This window comes from Sturnira hondurensis, unplaced genomic scaffold, assembly GCF_014824575.4.
Source record: "Sturnira hondurensis isolate 20B ecotype Veracruz unplaced genomic scaffold, ASM1482457v3 Scaffold0019216, whole genome shotgun sequence".
In the NCBI taxonomy this organism is placed as follows: domain Eukaryota; kingdom Metazoa; phylum Chordata; class Mammalia; order Chiroptera; family Phyllostomidae; genus Sturnira; species Sturnira hondurensis.
This window is the reverse complement of record NW_028091847.1, coordinates 524,236-545,928: the sequence shown is the minus strand read 5'-3', so window position 1 is coordinate 545,928 and position 21,693 is coordinate 524,236. Positions and strand designations below refer to the sequence as shown.

Sequence of the window (21,693 nt, the reverse complement as noted above, 5' to 3'; positions counted from 1 at the left end):
GTGACTTTCCCCAAAGCACACAACTAATAAATGGGAGTATTGGGATTTGAACCCACCCAAGCCTTATTCCAGTCCCTTCCCATCTCTGCTTGTTTTCATCTCAGAAATAAAGCCCTCTTCTAGTTCCTCAGAAAACCTGGGAACTAGCTCATTGCTGTCAGTTCAAGCTATTGTGTCTTGGTTACATTCCCTCAGATTGGAGCTGGAGTTGAGAAAAGTAAAGGGATAATGGCTCCCCTCTCTGAATTTAGGTTTCTCCCTGATAATATTAACACTAAAAGGCATTTGTGTGGGGAAGGGGGTGTGTGGGGAAAAGGGGGTGTGGGTTGAGGGAAAATGGGAAGTGACTACTAAGGAATTGGGATTTCTTTTTGGGGTGAAAAATGTTGTTAAGATTGATTGGGGTGTTAGTTATACAACTCTGTGAATACATTAAAAACCACTAAACTACACATATAAAAAGGCGGGGATATAGGGAAGAGGCTGACATCCCATCCTGTGGTATCTATGAACCCTGTGCCAGGCAGGCCCTGAAGTTAAACCCCCCAATTCTGCCCAAAGGCACTCACACTCCAGTGGATGGAGCAACAAGTAGTGGAGAAATGTACAATACAGAGAGAAGAATGGCCGTACAGGTGAGGGCAGGTGCTGACAGACAGGAGCAGAGGGGGGGGACACGTAACTCAGCCTGGGAACTCAGACTCTTGGAGTAAAAAGGTGGTTCCCGAAACAGAAAACAAGTAGGAGCCGGCCAGGTACAGAAGGCATTAGAAATGCTCTAGTTCTTAAGTAGGATGGTGCTATAATAGGTGTTTTTTGCATTGTATAGTATGCAATCACTTATATGCATGTGGTATATATTCTTTGGTAAATAAATTTCCATTAATTAAGAGAACAATAGCTATGCTAATTAAAGTGGTCAAGTACGAGGGAGTAAGCAGGAGTTAAACGGTGCCTGGACTGGAAACAGACTTAGAGCCTACACAAAGCACTCAGAAGTCTGGATTTTATCCTGAAGACCATCCACGAAATGCTGTTTATTTTTCAGAGTGGTAAGAGGAATATGGGGTCACATCACCACCTACTAATGAAAAAGGTTAGCCTGGGTTTACTGTAGACATGTTCTCAGCAGCAAGAACCGTATGCTTCCGCCAAGTGTGTCGTGGCGGCTGCTACCACGCAGGCTGTCTACACACACAAATCCCAGAATCTGGGTACAGATTAACCCAGGTGGCTAACAACGACCAATCAAAGATTTGCCATTCCCATCTTTTGCCTATCCATAGAATTTTAAAAGATTGTGGTTCTTCACTTCTATTCTAATAAAGACTTTGTACTGTTTTCCTCAAAATACACTTTATCCTTTATTCTACAACCTTCGACCAGGTGATTCTGTCGTCATTTTACAAGCCTTGGGTTGTCAACCTGAGTTCCAGTCTATAGGTTCTAAAAGGGAAAGAAGATTTTCTTACTCCTCTAACACTTTTGAGAATATTAAGCCAACATATTTGGAGGTTTAGAGGTAAAGACTTCAGTGAAACTCTTGCGGGAGTGGAGATATTCAAGCCGATTCCCACAAGCGCCTTTATGGATACAACAGTTGACCCCAACTGCCTAGACATTTTCATAATTAGAGGTAGTTTAAGTAAAGAAAAGGAGCCTAATTTTCCAATGGTATGCTCTACCCACAACCTCTTTTCACATACATTCAAGAACATTAAAGTTAGTCTTAAATCTCATTTGACTCTCGTCTTCAGTTTGCTTTTCCAAGACTTTTTCCTACCACAGAATCACTTATGAGGATAAACTTTTTCTTCGGTCAGCCATTACACACAATCTTATTATACAAGCCCTTGACGTTTTCTTTGGAAGTGGTCAGAGTGGGCCAAGCGTCTCGTAACCGCTCACCTTCTGCATGATGCCCTTCTCGTAGTAGTAGCGCAGAGAGCGGCTGAGCTTGTCGTAGTTCATGGCTGGCCGGTTCTTCTGGATGCCCCAGCGCCGGGCAACCTGAAGAGACAGGAAAACAATGGAAACTCATTCCTTGGGCCTAGTGGTTTTCTCCCAGTTCCAGGAGAGCCAGTTCTGTAACCTGACTCCTCTGGCCAATGCTCCATTTCCCTGACCTGGAAGGAAGAGCATTTAATTCCCTCAAGGCTAAACATCAACAAAGGTGATGATTCAGTCACAACTGTGGAGAGGTGAGATCTAGAGGTGGAAGAATGCTAGTACCGTAAGATAACAGAGGGCTTGGCTCGCGTCCCAGAGGAAGCAGGCTCTCTACTGTTTCTCCACATATGAATTATTGACCAATACCCATAGACCATTAACATGCTGCCATTAAGTGCTATGGTTTCTGTAGAAGTCAATAAGGAATAATTAGAACGGTCATTCCTGAAATATTAGAAACACACTAGTGAGTAGCTAATGGGCCAGCAGAGCAAAAGTTCAATTCTAATAAGATTGGAGAGGGGCTGGGAGATGTTTACTTATTTCAGCTCATGGAATACGGGGGAATCAGATCGTTTCAGCCTGCTGCTATCCAATCCTCTGCTCCCCGCAGACTTGCAGAATGGACATTAAAACATGTAGCACCATTATCCACTTAATGAAAAATTAACAGGGTTTCCCAAACTGTTCTGAAGTGCATTATACCCACCCAGTCCGCCTGAGGTGCAGTGATGGGGGGAAGTAACTGGAGCTTTGGGCCAAGAAGCCTTATAGTGAGAAAACTTCCTAGTACAGTTTCCTCAATTATTAGGACGGCCAAACAACTTCTGTTCTCAAGTATCTTAACAACCCAAATAAATCCTACTTATAAGATGACCTTGTCAAGATATGAAAAGAACAACACTGGAGATGTGAGTCTTTTTAGAGATCTCAAATGTATGTGAACCAGGGATCGTGTTTTGAACATTTTAAGTCAGTTCTGAAAACTTTTTTTAAAGAAATGGAGTAACTATATTGCTTTGATATTTAAAAAACCAAATGTGAAAGAAATATGGAATGGGAAGAAGGAAGAGTGCAAGTGGAAAGTAGATCATAAAACTGCATTTTGCTTTAAGTATTTGGACAGAATCAAAACAACATCTGCATTCAGGATTCTAAAATGACCTTTAATAAATACCAGAAATGATCTGATAAGTAAGGAAAAATGCATCCGTCCTATTATGTTAGAACAACTGACTAGCAATGACTCTACTCTGCCTTGCAAGAAACCGTGTGAAGAGTAACTTTGTATTTGTTTACTTCCTGCCCCTATGGCACACACGATGTCCCTGGGTCTCCTTTCTCCATAACACACCCATTCAACTCTAGCTTTGAAATAGCCAAGAAGGCAAAATTAGCCAAAAATTGTATCTGCAAATAGTGGTATAAAGGGAAATCTGCTAAACCAACATGTCCATCAACTCTGTTCAAAAGAAAACAACACTATGAAACTGTACTTAAACTACTGTCAGCCACAAGTGATGCAAGGGCCCTTAAAAAAAAAAAGCCCAGCCTCACCATTTTACTACATTTAGTGGTAGAAAACAATTCTTGTATATTCTTCCACTTCAGCCACAACCCCTCTCTGCTGTCACTTGCTTATGCAATAGCTTACTGGCGAGGCTTTGTGTATGCACAGCCTTCAAAGCATCTGTGGTGGCCATAGTTACTGACTCATCTTCTTGGGCCTGGGCCCTATGATTCAGTAGCCCTCACTGGGGCTGCTCCTTCTACAATAATGCGTAATGCACCACAACTGCAGAGCAGCTGGAAATGAGGGCTGGGTGAGGGGAGCAGGCAATGGTTTGTTACCAGTCCTTTCTGTCCAATCGTTACTTTGATAGCAGGCTTCTTGAGGAGGGAGGCTGAAGGAGTTAAAAAAAAAATTCCACATAGCTTTTCCTCTCCTTTTAAGAGAGAGCAGCCACAGCACAGGGAGCGGCTCTTTCTGCAGCTCATCCTTTTACACCTCCCCATGGCACCAGTTATCTGCCACATGTTCAACAAACAACCCTACCCCCAAAATATTCATTAATGCAGATTCACAGTGAAAATGGCTCCAGATTAAAGCCGAGTCAGTCATAATTGAGAGGGTGCTAAGCTGGATGACTATCAAAAGACATTTGATTAGGGAGCCTGCCAAAACGCAGTTCTAAAACCACAATTTCCATGCACAGTGTAATGGATATTATGGATAATTACCCAGAGTGCACTACTCAGCCACACAGCTGCCTACAATTACGTCCCAAACAGCTTCCTCCTCCACTTCACCCTTCAAGCTCCCCACAATGACGACTTCTTACAGCTTTTTCAAGGAGTTGGTATCTTCCTGACATTAACAAGACAAGGGCCCGCGAGGAGTGCAGTGGAGTGGAAGAAAAACGCAACGAGGCTACAGTGCAGATGGAAGAGAACCATCCTGCATGAAGAGAATGCACATTCAGAGTTCATGGGGTGCACGGGGATTTCAAGGTGGGGTGGAAAGAAGTACTTCCTGAAGAAACGAAGCCGTCCACTCAGCTGAGGGAGGCTCAAGGCCACCACAGGCCTGTCACGTGACTTGGATGCTTGGCATTTATGAGCATTTTGGATTAATATTAGTTTCTGTATTAAGTAAGGAAGCAGGGGCCCTTTGCCATCTGTTCATCATTTTCTTTACCACTGGTAGGAGAGCAGAAGATTCAATAATAGCTTTACAAAGGGTCATAACCAGGTTTACCTGCAGCTGTACAGCCTGTGCTTAGGCCTCAGGCAATGGCAATAAAGCGATAAAAGCTCCTGTTTGTAAAACGGGATAAATCAGTAAGGGCTGCCCACATGACAGATTTACTTTCAAAAAGCCTCAGTGAGCCTAGGCGACATGCTTTTTGCAAACCTCACATAAACCAAGAAGATTATGAGGAAAAGAATGTGTGGCCAATGGCTCTCCAGCATGGCTGTGAGCCTAAAACAGGGCTCCGCTTCCACATGACAGCTATAAAGAAATGCTTCGAAAAACACAAGAGCACCAAACTCTGGCTTTGAAGGTAGATTGAGGCTTAACAGAAAGTTTACAATATGGGATGTTGACACATTTCCAGTTTCATGAATGATACAAGATAAGGAACACCATATGCATATCTCCTGTTATAACTGCCTCCAATCCACATATTCTCCTCTTAACTTTAGACCGTTTTCTTCTTCCAAACCAAGTGCCAGGTTGCCACCCCCTGCTGTTAACCCTCATACCAACTTATCCCCTTAGCGTGCTAACCTGAGCCTTGGTATTAATGGAACAACATTTAAAAATGTGGTTCTTGCTCAAACATCTACTTTCAATTACAAATAATCCAAAGATACCTTTTTGCTCTATTGGTTTAATATCTAAAACCTAACCACGTGCTACTAAAGGCAGCAGATGTCAGATTTTCAGGGCTATTTCTTTTTCATTTAGAATCTCTCTAGATTGTAAATCAAATAGAAATTAAAAATCAACCCCTTCAGTATATGTCAAACTGAGAACCTAAAGTAATTCATTTTGTTATGTGATATTCAGGAAAGGGACTCTATGATGTGTCTTCTCCACTGAAGAAATGAATTCCGGTTCTGTCCATGGGCCTTTTTGTCAATGGTTCTAGGCAAATGAACAGTAACAAAGTCAACAATGTTTTTTTTTCTATGAAAAAAATAATGAAGGTTTGTGTTATCTCTCAATTACTGTGATATGACATAATACACTTAAAAAAATCTGAGCTCATAAGATTAACCTATCTCTCATAATTTTATTTCTTTAGGTTAGAGCCATTTGAAATACAAGGTGGGGTAGCTGCATCCTGTGACATATCACCACAGTGTCATAACTATGTTCTGTAGCCTCATATGTAGGCTATGGCATACAAGGGCCAACCCAGAAACAAGTTTACCACTGAAACAACACCAGGAAAAGAATTTCCAGAAGGGACACCCGACCATATTTGGATATAAGTCTTTAGGACCCCAGACTTTGCAGGTACGTTACTATGTGTTCTATTGTACAGTGGCGAACTCTGACTGTCTGAAACCTGTCCTATTCACAGGAAGGGCACTGCCAAGCCATTGGCCAGGCCAGAATCTGAACGACAAGAGCACATTTAGTACAGTAAAAAGCCTCAGTGGAGAACTAAACACTCATCATCATCAACAAAATAATCACGCGAGTCCAGCATCCCGCGCTCACCTCCTCAGGTTCTATCAGCTTGAACTCCATGCCTCGGCCGGTCCAGGCAATGAAGTGGGCATTGGCGGGGTCATCCAGAAGGGTGACCAGGAACTGCCACAGCTGAAGGGAGCCTCGCCTCTGGTAAGGGGGCCCCTCACGATACATGGTGGGCTCTTGTTTGACTTTGCCTGTTTGGGACAGAGAGACATATGTACTACTTTAGCCTTAAGTTTCTTGGGTGGTTCAGGCAAACGGAGTCAACGCCAATTTGACGTTAGGACTGACGAAGTGCTCTGACATCTCCAACCCAGCTTCGCAACAAACTGGATGGGGCTGCTTACCTTCCAGTCGCTCGGGAACTACGCAAGTGTCATCAAAGTACAACCGGGGATCTTTTTCGTATGAAAAACCTGAAGGAGGATTTAAAAAGAATGCTGCTTAGCAAACTCTCGCTGTGTTCTACTAAAACTATGGATTTGTGAACTAAAATGGGATCCTGCCACTTTGGGTCCTAAGCCCTCTTAGCTGCAGTATCTACGCCAGAATGGATTTGGGGGACTTGGAAAGGACTTAGGCCTTGGCGCTCCCATCTAATCACCGGAGCCTCAGTCAGAGAGGCATCGATTCCTGCTATTAGAGCTAAGGCCGCAGGGAAGCGCCGAGTCACCAGTAAGTTCCTTCACATCTTGCTTATGTCTACACGGACCGGTGTGGCTGTGACTAAGACCTTTATACCTGAAAAGACATCTCATCTGTCTCAGTTGGCCTAGCTGCATAGATTTCATGGATCTGTACATAGTCTTGCCATTTTCAACCTTTCTTACAACTTGACCAAACTGCCTACATACTTCATTTTATTATTAAAGAGCTTGGAGAAGACAGAATGCCAAAATGAGTAAAGACTTGGGCATGTGGAGGTCTGCGATGAACAGTAACTTTAAAAGCAGAGTGGAGTCTTATCACCAGACACAGTGGAAGGAATCTGAAGAGACTTTCTAGCAATAAAACTTATTCACTATAGAGACAACAAAACAGAGATCGAGAAAGGGGAACTGACTGGTGCAACAACACATGCAAGTAGAAATGAGAGGAAGTTAGAGCAACACGTGGAAGGGGTAAAGGAGGAAGGACGGCTCGACACTCAGTCCACAGACCCTAAACATGCATTCCCTGCTGAGCACATGTCACCAGCACCCTGCCAAGATCAGCAGTTCAAATCAAAGCTGGTTAACAGACAGGCTGGATGGGACCACATCCTTCTCTGTGGTCTAGCCTGCTTCGGGTGTAAGCACTCTAGTGCACTCTCCCCCACCAGCACACTCCTCAGAAGAAAGCACCAGAAGCTCCGATCTGGTAAATGAGGCTTCCCTGTGCTCAGTTCTCTGGTCCATTCACCTGGCTGTGTAGTACAGGTGTATGTGTGTCAGGTATGCAGCAGGGACGGGTAGGGGAAGACACTCTATCATTAAATCTTGAGAGAGTTTTGCTACAACTTGAAAAACCCACAGATAAAGGCGCCAGGAAACAATCTGCTGTTCTTTCTTCACGATCGGCCCAGATTAAGTTCTTGGCAGGACCAGCACCATTTTTAAGAGGCTTGGGACTGACTGGGAAAACACTGCCCAATTTAAAGGAAACCGAGATTGTTCTGAGGTTTGAGTTACTTGTTTTTGTTTCCTCGGCTCCAAGCACTATCTCTCTGTTTGCTTAACGACCTAAAGGACACATATTTTATTGTCATTTATTATTTAATTCAATAAATATTTTTGCTAGGAACAGGGCTAGAAGGAGGGAGATACTAAGAAAATAGAGACCCGGTGCTTGCTCTCACTGAGTCTGCATCCCAGCTGGTGCATACAAACAGTACAGCAGGGAAAAATGAGCCATGGTGTAGTGTTAACATTGAAGAGCCTGGGCCATGCCCTAGTTGGGCAGGTTGGATCCCTGGCTGGGGCAACCAACAGAGGTTTCTCTCTCTCCCCTTCTTCTCTCTCTGAAGTGAGGATTAAAAAAAGAATGGCTTAAAAAAAAATATGGGTCATGGAACCAGACCTGGATTAGCTGTGTGACTTTGAATAAGTTAATTAACTTCTCTGTGTTCCAGTTTCCTTATTTGATGACTGGGAAAGATAATCCCTACACTATCAAGTTGTGAGAACTTAATGAGTTATAGTTATTTGCACATTGTAATATTAAGAAATTAATTGGATAATGTGAGATTTTATGTTATATTCTCTCTCATAGGTTCTAAATTTCTTGAGGATAAGGACCATGTTCTAATATCTTAGTATCCTCATAGCACTCAGTACATAAGTGTTCAATAAATGTTTAAATGAGAGAATGTATTATCTCCAGTAACAGATTTAAGAATACAATGCTAAATTTAAAGGCAGAGATTCAGTGTCTCCTATAATAAATTTATTTTCCAATTTAGAAAGCTGACTTTTACGACAAACTGTTATACTTTATATCAACAAGAATTACATAATCCATCATGCTTCATGCTTTTTGCCTTACTGTCAGAAAACTATAAATTTCCTGACTTTCCATATGGATTTTGACAATTCCAATGATGTCTGAATGGCCATATTATCACTATAAGTATACTACTTCAAGGTTCACACATCTGTTAAACTTGCCGTGTTATTTTTAGAGCTTTTCTTCCTGGAAGGTAAAGATAATACAGTCATAGTACATAGAGGAAAAAATGTACATCTAGATGACGTTCTAGGTTTGGTTTTCAGAGTAATCAGATAAAGGCCTGCCCATGAGGATCGTTTTGATATATTTTGTGGTTTCTAGTTATTGCCACATGCAGTGCTCTAAAACATCTGGAAGATGCTGTTGGTTTAAGTGAAATTTAAGTCAGTTGAATTTGAGCCAGGAGTTACATCAGTTGTGGCCACAACTATCTAATCACTCAAATAAAGGTGGCAGGAAGGAAGGAACTGTTCAAGGAGCAGAGTAGAAATGAGAGATTCAAAACAGCACACAAAGATTCCAGGTGAACACTAATGCAGGATGGCTATCTTAGTAATCACAGATACCAATCAGAAACACTTGTTTCTCTAACTGTTTCACTGGCATCTGTGGTCAAGTCTATATACGGAGAGAAAAACCATGTTAAGAGTAATTTAGAGCAAGTAAGAATGCAGGTCTCTTTGAAATGAATTTCTCTGTGTGGGGGGGCAGGGGAAATAATGGGAAAGAGTGGTGGAAAAGAATACACAAACTCGCCAAATACTGTGTGTAGTAAGCAGCCCAATGCCTTACTAAAAATATTTCCTTTAAGAGCATGCTCCTTTCTAAATGTTGTAATTATGCAAAACGTTTTCCCTCGTTCCCCCTACTCCCTCTCAGCTTGCCTGCTGCAGACATCAACTGCTTCTGAAGAAAACACTGAGGAACCTGGAAGAGAGCCCCACACAGCTGCGCCGATTACAGCCTACGGTCCAGGAGATAGCCCTTCCTTGCCAGGGCCGCTCACTCACTCAGAATACCCCCAGTGCTCAGGGCGACAACATCTGGTCTCCCCTCTAACCAGGTCGGTGAGAAGCAGCTACTCATTGAAAACACACTTGTGAACCTATCACTTCCCCAAACCAGCCAATGCTTCATAGTGCTGTTTTATCAGTTCTTTCAACCTCTAGAGAATAGTGGTTGTCAGTTTTAGATGCACATTAGAATCACGTGAAGAGCTTTAGAGCCTGCTAACCCCTGGGTCCCACCCCAGAATTTCTGATTTAATTGCTCTGGGTGAAGCCTGGACACCAAATGTTTTAAAAGCTCTCCAGATGATTCTAATGCAGAGCCAAAGCTAAGACTCTACAGTAGTTTTGACACCTGAGTGTGCATCCAATCACCTGGCTTGTCAAAACACGGATTGCTGGGAGTTTCTTATTCAGTAGGTCTGGGGTGGGTCCTGAGAATTTGCATTTTTAACAAGTTCCAGGTGAAGCTGATGCCATGGGAGAATCACTACTCTAGATTGTTATGGAAAGTTAGGGTCATTGCCATGGAAAATGATGGCCCTCGCAGTGCTCAGGAGCGTGCCTCAAACCCTGTGTGCAAAATAACTGAAGATGACGATCAAGTAGCTCTCAAATTTATAAGCTAAGGAAGGTCTAACCTATGATCTCAAATCTCAGCCTGGAAACTGAGCAATTTTCAGCTTCCTTGAATGCGCTTTTTAAAAAAGCTACTTACCTTCATGACTGTTGGAGAAATACCCCCCTCTCATGTAGGATGACTGGCAGTTAGGCACTTCTGAAAGAGAAATACAAACATATACACTCTCATCAATAGTCTCTGCGGGTGAATCAGCACATCAGTTCAACTGCAGCTCTGCAGTAAAGCCCCGAAACCTTTTCCCGCTCCAAAGTCATGTTTTTTTTTGGCCTTGTCCTGGGAAAGAGGTACCACTCTGATAAGCAACATGGGAAACACTATATAACCCACTATCTGAAAATAGAACTCCTGACTTCTAATCAAGAGAATTGAGAGAAAAAAAATGAGGCCTCGTCCTCACAACTTGCTCATTTTAGAAATTAGTTTAACACCAAACCTAGTGAGAGAGTTAATGGTAGAAGAAATTGGCTTTTAAAAGGCCAAGTTGGCTTTCTGCCTATAATGACTCAGTGGCTTTAGGGTTTGGAGGGGGAGGAGGGTCACTTTAGATCTTCCCAATTTGCTCTTCTTTATAGCTGATGGTCACATCCAATTCTGCTGCAAGAGGTAAAGGTATTTTTAGGCCAAAGAGATTAGGGGATCTGAAGCTATGAAGCTAGGACAAGGACTGGCAGGAGTGGGTTTAATGGGAAGTACATTTTCACCATACTGGAACTGTTAGAGTGAAACCCATGCATAAGTGATCTCTTCTGCTTGCACCATGTTATCGAGTTGAGTTGTGCCCATGTAGGACAAGCCTAGACACCAGGAACACCACTCAGATGAAAGAATTACAGATATGGTAACATCTGCTAAGTGTGTGGCTGTAAGGGAGCGGGGCAGACTAAAAAACTCACCAGCACAGACTAAATGCCAATCCCAAAGGAATAATGCTGTTGGTCATGCCTGCTTCTGAGAATAATACATCAAAACCTTCAGAAGGGATGCCAGTGGAAATTTTACAAGCTATCAATTCCTACACTTGGTAATTTTTCTATCATAAAGCAACAGATGTCTCCCTTCTGTGTACCTCCCCAGCCTTTCCCATAACCAATTTCTGCCTGAATTTAGCAACCTATGTATTATCTCACAAAAGGCTGAAAATAAATTCTATATCCTAGTCTATTTGCAAAGCCATTCAAGTACATACTGCCTCCCCCTTCCCTAGGATCTTCAAGAAACGCATGCCCAGGGAAGGCTGACAACCTACCCCTCACCCTTTAATTTCTTTAGAACCAACTACAAAAAGAGTAAAAAAAAATTAAGTCATTTCTGAAAGAAGGAAAAATGAAGAGGAGGACACAATTTCTAAATGTGCAAGCTGCAACCAACTCGCCTTTCCCCTAATGATCTCATTTAATAAGCCTGGCCTATAAGATATGTAGTCAGTGAATGACTACGTGTGGGGGAGGGCGATGGGAGAGCCCCCAAGTACAACTTAAACTCTTGCATTCCCAAGGTTCTAGACAGGAACCCATAACCAAATAATAGGCACTCTAATGTGTTACTCTCCCCATGTATACCAGCAACTACTGACAGACACAGGAATTTCCCCAGATCTAAGCAATGCAATAGAGCAGCAAATCTCATGAGGGAACCAACAGGACACCTTTTCCATGGCATACCCAGCACCCCATAAAGCTATGACATACTAGGTGCTTTCTTGGAACATCATTCATTTCAAGAACAGAAAGAATCCCATCCTACGTGTGGGCTGTCTTCCTCATTCTTATATTGAAAGTTTATGAATCTGTTGTATTAAAAAAGAAAGCCATGGAACTAGGAATGCAAAACTAACATTCCCCGTGGCTGTGACCCTAAGACAACAGGCCTTACGAAGAGCATCACCAAGACTGGACCCCCAGCCATCTCCAGGCTTGGCCTCAGAGGTGTACTCTGCACCGCTTCTGAATGCCGCCTGCACTTCCTACCATTTGCAAGGCTTTTATGCTTTCTTTTGTATTCAGTTACGTATAAACATGTCTGCTTCATTACCTCCTAAGTTCTATGAGGGCAAATCTTATAAAAAAACTATTCCCCAAAGTCCTGTATGTAGAAGACATTCAGTAATGCCCTGAAAGATGAATGAGAAAATGAAGAAAGAAATGTTATGGCCTCATACTAACCTGAATCAACGCAGTAATCTCGGGGCTCCTGCTTGATTCCCATTGGTGACTGAAACCCATGTGCTGGGGGGCCTGGCATGCCTGGGACCCCATGTTCATAGAGTGGGTCATGGTATTCCTGTTTGAATCCCTGAGGGGGTGGGGGAGCAGCAGGGACAATTGGTTCTGACATTTGCCGGTGGTAGCTGGGGCGATTATCTCCAGGAACTCCTGACTGAGGAGGGAAAGGGTGGCAGGGTTCAGACAGCTGTCTCTGAAATCTGCAAGAAGAAAAGAGTTCTGTTGTTTAATTAGGAACATCACTAATACCTACTATATTTAGCATTAAGGATTAGATGTTCAGATTAATGAAATTATTTGCAAAGTACTTATTAATACTTATTTTTTAAAAAACACTTATTTCTGAATATTCTACCTGCTTTCCAAAATTATATCACACATTTCAAACCTCTTGAGTCAGACACAGGCAAAAACAGTTGGAGCAATGACATGGTAGCTTCTTATTTTCCATGCACGTTTGTTTCCTACACTGTGTCTGTGTATTGGGTCAGAATTATATATCTGAACATATAGCAGCAATTACTTGCTAATGACCCTGACACAGAGGTATATGTTTGCTCGCAATTGCATTCATTCTCTCACCTGTAGATAAAATTTTTAAAGACCAAAGAGTACAAATTAACCAGTTAGAAAACGTAGTTAAAATAAAACCTTATATAACAATCAAAAATAAAATGTCCCTAGGAGTAAAATGTCCCTAGGAGTAATCAGTAAATGTGTATGCCATTTAGGAATAAAAACTGAAACCTGTTTTCTGAGGAATAATAGAGAAGTCTAATTTAAGAGCATATTTAGGACTTTGAAGCTGTTGATTCAATGTATTACTTTATAAAAGCAATGCCTTCCCAAAAAACTTGACAAAATGACCTTAAATTTTATTTGGAATATTAAATAATTTTTGAAAAGAAATATTGATATATTCATATTGACAATTATAAAACCACAATAATTAAAACAGGGATACAAGAAATGAAAGATAGGCATGCCAAAAAAATTAAATGGAAAGTCAAAAACTGTCAAATATATTCTGAAATTCACTATTTGTTAAGGTAGGCATTTCAAATTAGTGCGGGAAAAGGTTGAACTGCTCTTTTATACCATACGCTTAAAGAAATTTCATATGGAATAAAGATTTAATATGAAATCATGACAGTAAAGTGAATATATATGAAAACATATAACCTTGGAGAAAAAAACCTTCTTATATATCACACCAACAGCATAAATCATCAAGACAAATACGGACATACCTCATTTTATAAATTTCTATACATCAAAAAACAACAGAAACAAAGGCAACAGAGAAACAACAAGTGGGGAAAGATCTATAACAGAAAATACCAGAAACCAACCCCCAAATTAAACTAATTGGGAAAAAATTCTCTTATAGCAATGTTAATATTGCTGACATAAAGGGCTTTAAAAAAATCAATAAAAGGTGACATCCCAACAAAAAAAATGGTTAAAGGACATAAATTGAGAAAATCACTAAAGAAGTAACACTGACGGTCAGAAACGAACAAAAAGTTCAACTTCATTAGTGATCATGAGGAAAGAGGATAAGCAGGCACTTAATATACCTGTGTCTGGCACATAAAAAAACGCTGAAATCACAGATGTGATTAGATAAAACTACAAACATGGTCACCAGTGCAAATGTCTAACAAGGGAACAGGCTAAGAATGTGGTACTATAGCCATTTTCTTGAATCATCAAATATGATGCAATATACAAATATGCAAGGACCTGCAAAGGCATTTTTGATATATTAAGGCAGGCTGTGCAATAATGCAGAGCATCAAATTCTCGCAAAAATAAAAAACAGTCTTTATGGTGTTATATAGAAATCTGGAAAGATTTCACTTAAATGTTTACTTAAATGGTGGTGACAGTTTTTTGCTAATTTTCTTTCTTTTGCTCATCAACAGTTTAATAAACACTCACTGTTTTATAATAAGACAGAACAATAAAAGCCTTTGGTTATTGTTATTTAACGAGTACCACTAACGTCCTTTAGCTGTCAGGGCAATCCAGATGAGTGCCACTGCCCCTGCCCTGCTGGGAAGGCAGTGTGGTCAGGAAAACCTGAGGTCCTGAGTGAAGCCACCTACTGGGGAGGTGATGGAGGGCAAACTGTCTTGGTTTCAGTTTCCTCATCTGTAACATGGGGATGTATTACACATGCAAATGCAGCTGCAATGATGAAATAAAATCATGTCTACAAAAGGTTTCTGACACAGCTGTAATCACTGACAGACTGGGGTAGACGTCAGGAGAGTGGGTGCAGGAGTTAGGGTAACCCTCAATGTCAGGCTTTAATTCATGAAACATGCAGAAGGCACTAATTTATGTGTATAAAGAAAAGCATTTGTAAATATATGCCCTGAGGTAGGAAATATGAGCCAAGGTTCTGGGGAAAAAAGTAGAGAATTTAGAACTAATTTCATTAAGTTTTTAAAATCAATAATATAATCCTGTAATAGCAAGGTCTTACCCTCTACTTTCAACTTGAATCCTATTAACAGCTTGATTTGAATCAATCTGTGGCAACAGGTGGCTGACAGATTTCAGGATGTCAAGATTTAAAATCTTAAACTGAAGAGATTGGGTGCAGATAAAGCACTGTTTAGATCAGGGTACAGACACTAAAAGCATCAGAATCTACCTGACCAATGTGTTAAATAAGTTTTCAAAACTATTTTAAGGTTGACTGGGTGGAGAGCCTTAAACTGAGGTACTGAATGCATTACAGTGGAACGTCATAGGAATGAGATTTTTTTAGGTTGCTATTTTTAAGGAAAAACTCGTATACTCTTTGAAGAAGTGTAAAACTGAAACTCAGGGTTAGACTTGACATTTAAAATAGAAGCACCAGTAGCACGCGGAAAACTTGCATTTCTGAAGAAAATTTTGAAGCAGTGGGCCAAAAAAAAAAAGATGAAGATATTCTGAAGGCTTTATTTGTATCAAGTACCCAAAGCTTACACTAGCAGGAGTGACCAGCAATAAAGGCCCTGCTCCTTAGCTTTCCCCTCTGCCACGGTCTTAGCACCTTCAAAGGTGACCTCCACACATCACTTCCTTTGATGCCTGGAGAGGCACAGAGCACTCAGTCCTGTAACCAGATCCCCTCCAGCTGGCAAGCCCTATCGCTCCACTTCCGCTCCACTTCCGCTCAGTGCTCATCTTCTCATCTTCCAGAAAGAAAAGTCTAGAGCTGTCCTGGGACAGCCCCTTCAGGAAAAGGCACTTCCATATGGGCACCCGCCAGCACCCTCCCCCCAGTGTAACTTTTGAGGATTCATGAAATTTAGGGGCCCGAGATCCGTAGACAGATTCTATAATTGGGACTGTTATGTTTTGGTTTGTTTTGAGAGAGTCAAAGTGGCAAAGGGGATCTTGAGGGTAGGTCACAAAATCAACATATCGGGAAGATTCTCTCAAAGCTTGCTGCTGATAATGGCTTTTATTTGCAGAGATTAGTGAATTCAGTTCTTCTCGAAATATATCCTATGAACTTTACTCACTGACCTTCATTTGAACTCCCTTCCCCTGCCCACAGTCCTTTTGAAGTGTCTAAGAATCTGTTGTATACACAATACAGTTATGACAAAGATGCCTGTTTACTGAGGCAGGCAATCATTTTCAATGGAAGAACAGCCTGGTTCCTAACCTCTTCCCCCTCCCAGACACCCTCCAACCCCCACCAGCCTCATTTCCCAACAGAACTCAGGCCACAGTGAGCTCAGTTGACGAGCAAAAGGAGACTTCTGACTACTGAGGGAGCCTAAATTCAATATGGTACAGATTAAGGCTTTTTCAATGCCTGTTTATTTAAAGAACCAGTTATTTATTTATTTGTCAGATTTATATAGCGCCTTTCCTCCCAAGAGCTCACCCACGCTACCAACATTTGGTTTACGTTATGAAAACCGTTCGATGCTTTTTCTGCATTTCCTTTTCTGTTTCTGCTGCCAATGCACACACAGTAAACACAATGCTTGGAGGAAAAAGGAGAAAAGGGTGGATTCCATGAAGGCTACACAGTGGCTGTGGGCGCCAGATGAGGCAGTGACGGTTCGGAGACCAGCTGAGAGATAATAGGTAAGATCAGCTAAGACACCTCGACACCAAGTACATTGTGTTTCCCTCAAGGGTAAGAGAAGACAGAAAATAGAGACGCAGCATAGCTGGGTAAGAGGCTCTGGCTGTGAAGTCAGAACACTGTAGGCTGAAATCCAATCTTACTAGCTGTGGGACCTTGGGTGAGTTATATAACTGCCCTGAGCCTCAGTTTCCTCCTCACTAAAATAAGGACAACCAGGACACCTGCCCAGAAGTCTGTTGTAAAGATTATATAAAGGTAATTCATGCAACAGGGCCCAGCACTCTGTTAGGTTTTTGATTACCTTCAAATATCACCATCAACTGTACCACCCCCACCCCCAGCCTACAACAAGCCAAATTCAGAAGTTAAGCAAATATTAGGAAATGTCTTAAGGAATTGGGAGAGAATATTATCACACACACAAAACGTGGAGTTTACTAGCTGCTTACCCAATATCCAGGTTCCTTTCTCAGGAAAAAAATGCTGATTTTTAAATTTACATATTTATTTATATACATACATACACATACACACGTACATATATATATATATTATATATAGAAATATTTATTGATTTGAGAGAGAAAGAGAAAGAGAAAGAGGAAGAGGGTAGGACTGGGTAGGGGGTGGGACGGGAGAAAGAGAACACTGATGAGGAAGAACCAGGGATTGCTAGGCACCCTGATGGGATCAAACCCACAACTGTGTGATGTATGGGGACTATACTTCAGTCAACTGAGCCAGCTGGCCAGGGCTTGAGAATGCTGATTTATATTCTGGGTGGCAATGTGCTACCCAACTTCATATTAATGTTTATTTTTCCTGCCATATACCAAGAGCCAGACACCATTGCAAAACAAAACCCAAACACTGTCCCTAAAAGACCTCTGACACAGCTCTCGGGCTCTGTGAGGTTGGTCAGCTCTGCTCGGACTCAAAGTGGCCCATCTAAGTGGTGATAAAACACTTAGTGATAAAACTTAAAAAGGCCTAGAAGCTTGTTTGATTTCTTAAGATCAAATATGGAAGAAGGAAGGTGATGTAAATATGAGATGCCCAGGTATAAAATAGTGAAACTATTACCTTTATGTGTAAACATTAATTAAGTCTGATGATAAAGAAACATGATTAGGAATAGAGTGCTGTTTACATTTTCAAAACTTGCAATTTCCAGAATTGTGGTATCTGTATCATTTTTAGGAAGTTTTCCTTAAGTATAGTTTCCTTTAAGAAATATAAAAGTTATTTTGCAAAAGTAAAATTTGTCAGAGAAATTAATGTTTAATCAGTACCTTCTCTGAGCCAATATGATTTCATTTAATCCACCCAATGATACTATGTGGTATCCACTGTTCTCCATCTTCAGCCAGAAGACAAAGGGACCAACACGTAGAGAAATTAACTCCCGGCTTGAGGTCATACAGACAGGAAACAGCAGAGCTGGCATTCAGTCCCAAGTCTGTCTGTCCAATTCCAGAGCCACCGGCCTATACTATTTCTACAGTTATTTCTGTAATTGTTTTTAAATACTCCATTGATGACATTTAAAAAAACATACAGTCCACACAACTAGAAAGCTCTCGTATGTTTAGAAATTAAGAAATATATTTTTAAAGAATTTCAAGACTGAAAGAAATAACAGAAAACAGTTGAAACTGAATTTTTAGAATACCACAAATCAGAACGTGTGGGGTACAGCTTAAGCAGGATTTGGGCAGGGAGAAATAATTGACTGCCCCAGCAAGGTTATTTTTGGGAAAAAAGGGGTGGCTATTAGCAATCACACCCAGGTAAGACATGAACCGTAAGTGAACCAGGAAAAACAAAATGGATGGTCACCCAGACTTAGGAGAAGTTTTATTTGGTTATATGTGTATATGCATATTATAAAGAAAAAATCTGTAAATTAATGAGTTTATCATCCAACCAAAGAAGTTAGAAATAGAAAAACAAAATAAAATGAAAGAAAATAAAACTAAGATATTTTAGTAAAGGCAAAAGTCAATGAAATAGAAGACACCCAATAGAGAAGATGAGTAAAGCCAAAGTTAATTTGTTGTAAAGACGAATGATATTGTCTGCCAAGACTAAGAGAGGAAAAAAGGTCTAGATCATTATCAAACATGAAAAGGGGATCACTGCAGATGCTATAGAGGATTTTTTTTAAGAAAATATTATAAACAACTTTATGCTAGATAATTAAAAACTCACAAAATGGAAAAATTCCTAGAAAAAATAATTTAAATTCACTTTTAAATAGAAATCTCAGAACAAGACAATAAACAGTAAAGATGCTGAATCAGTAATTAAACACCTTCCCACAAAGATAATATTAGGCCTAAATGGTTTCCCTGATAAATTCTCCCCAAAATTCAAGGCATAAAGATTGCCAATTTCACATGAAATATTCCAGAATATATAAAGAGAAGGAGCCCCTCTACTCATTTGATGAGTATCATCTCAATGCTAAAACCCAACAAGGACAATGCAAGAAAAAGTATACGTTCTTCTCAATTAAGTGATGCAGAAGTCCTAAATATCTATGGGAAAACCAAGTCCAGCAATGTGCAAAAGAGAATACATAATGGGTAAGTTAGATTTGTCACAAGAATACAAGGTTGGTTCCATATAAATCAATGAACTCTCCACAGTAAGAAATTAAAGGAGGGCTTCAGACCAAGATGGAGGCATAGGTAGACACATTGTGCCTCCCTGCACAACCAAAATTAAGGACAACAAAAATTTAGAAACAAAAAAGCACCCAGAACTGACACAAAATTGAACTGTATGGAAGTCCAACAACCATTCATCCAGACTGATGAGGGGTAGAGTCGGTGGCCGGTGGAGATGGGTTGTGGTGGGAAAAAGCGGTGGTTGGCTGACATCAGTCACACATTCTCATGCATATAAACCTGGCAAAAATGGGCAGTGAGACAGACCGCACAACGCAAGGCCCCAGCGCTGAGAGATAAAGCCTAAGAGTATCGATTGAAAACACCTGTGGGGGTTGAGGTGCCAGGAGAGACTCCCAGCCTCATAGGAGAGTTCATTGGAGAGACCCACAGGGTACTAGAACGCACACAAGCCCACCCAGCTTTGGGAACTAGCACCAAAAGGGCACGATCTGCTTGTGGGAAGAGGCAGAGGGGACTGAAGTCCAAGAGAGAGTGGAGCAAGTGCCATTGTTCCCTCTCGGACCCCGCCCCCACATAGTGTCACAACCCAGCAAGTGGTTGCCCTGCCCTGGTGAACCCCTAAGGCCCCGCCCCTCACTACATCTGAGGCAAGACCAGACCAAAAAGAAGAAGAAAACAAGGCTCAAACAAAAGAACAGATCAAAGCTCCAGAGTCAATACATCTTAGTGAATAAGAGATTGCCAACCTATCAGATGCACAGTTCAAAGCACTGGTGATCAGGATGCTCACAGAATTGGTTGATTTTGGCTGCAAATTAGATGAAAAAATGAAGGCTACACTAAGTGAAATGAAGGAAAATGCCCAGAGAATCAATAATAGTGGGAAGGAAACTGGGACTAAAATCAATCGAGTGGACCAGAAGGAAGAAAAAAACAACTGAACAGAAAAGAATGAAGAAACAAAACTCAAAAAAAAATGAGGAGAGGCTTAGTAACCTCCAGAACATCTTTAAACGTTCCAACAGCCTAATTATAGGGGTACCAGAAGGGGAAAAGAAACAGCCATGAGTGGAAAACTTATTTGAACAAATAATAAAGGAGAACTTCCCCAACCTGGCAAAGGAAATAGACTTTCAGGAAATCTAGGAAGCTCAGAGAGTGCCAAAGAACTTGGACCCAAGAAGGAACACACCAAGGCACATCATAATTACATTAGCCAAGACGAAAATGAAGGAGAGAATTCTAGAAGCAGCAAGAGATAAGGGGACAGTCACCTACAAAGGAGTTCCCATCAGACTGTCAGCTGATTTCTCAAAAGAGACCTTACAGGCAAGAAGGGGCTGGAAAGAAGTATTTCACATCATTAAATCCAAAGACCTACATCCGAGACTGCTCTATCCTGCAAAGCTTTCATTTAGAATGGAAGGCCAGATAAAGCGCTTCTCTGATAAGGTCAAGTTCAAGGAGTTCATCATCATCAAGCCTGTATTATATGAAATCTAAAGGGACTTATCTAAGAAAAAGAAGATTAAAAATATGAACAGGAAAAAGACAGCAAACTCAGTTATTAACAACCATACCTACAACAAAAGCAAACTAAGCAAACAAGTACAACAGGAACAGAACCACAGAATGGAGATCACATGGAGGGTTAGCAACAGGGGAGTGGGAGGAGGAGAGAGAGGGAAAAGGTACAGAGAATAAGTAGCATAGATGGTAGGTAGAAAATAGGGGGAGGGCCAAGAACAGTATGGGAAATGTAGAAGCTAAAGAACTTACGACACATGGACGTGAACTAAAGGGGGGGGATGTGGGTGGGAGAGGAATGAAGGGGGGAGATGGGACAACTATAATAGCATAATCAAATAAATATATTTAAAAAGAAATTAAAAGAGGAAATTTCTTTGATCATCTCAACAGAGGGAGAAAAGGTGTTTGGTAAAATTCAATATCCATTATATTAAGNAAGGGGGGGGATGTGGGTGGGAGAGGGTGTGTAGGGTGGAGGGGAATGAAGGGGGCAGATGGGACAACTATAATAGCATAATCAAATAAATATATTTAAAAAGAAATTAAAAGAGGAAATTTCTTTGATCATCTCAACAGAGGGAGAAAAGGTGTTTGGTAAAATTCAATATCCATTATATTAAGAACTCTCAGTAAATCACCAGGGATAGAAGGAAATTTCTTTTATCTTAAATAAAAGTTAACACCCCCCCCAACCCTACAGTAAACTTGGTGAAATACTAAAAACAGGCTCTCTTAAGACTCAGAACTAAAAGCACCCTCACTCCAACCATTCATTAGAAGTACATTATTGAGTCTGTTAAAGAGGGTTCCATTAGGCATCTGTGAAACTTGGTTTCAGATCCCAAAGTGAGTTTGCGCTGCCATACCTAACGTGCTATTATTATGGAGAAAAGATGCATT

At 41.0% G+C, this 21,693-nt stretch overlaps 1 protein-coding gene across 1 annotated transcript in view; it reads right to left on the bottom strand.

Annotated features, from left to right (window-relative positions):
- ETV5 (ETS variant transcription factor 5) overlaps positions 1–21,693 on the bottom strand; it is a 57,407-nt gene that overhangs the window by 3,050 nt on the left and 32,664 nt on the right. Inside the window, exons 8-12 of the mRNA XM_037027532.1 lie at positions 12,460–12,719; positions 10,373–10,432; positions 6,508–6,576; positions 6,185–6,354; positions 1,909–2,010 (exon numbers count right to left, since the gene is read on the bottom strand). Coding sequence (XP_036883427.1) covers positions 1,909–2,010; positions 6,185–6,354; positions 6,508–6,576; positions 10,373–10,432; positions 12,460–12,719 — 661 coding nt within the window. The remainder of the gene's footprint in view (positions 1–1,908; positions 2,011–6,184; positions 6,355–6,507; positions 6,577–10,372; positions 10,433–12,459; positions 12,720–21,693) is intronic.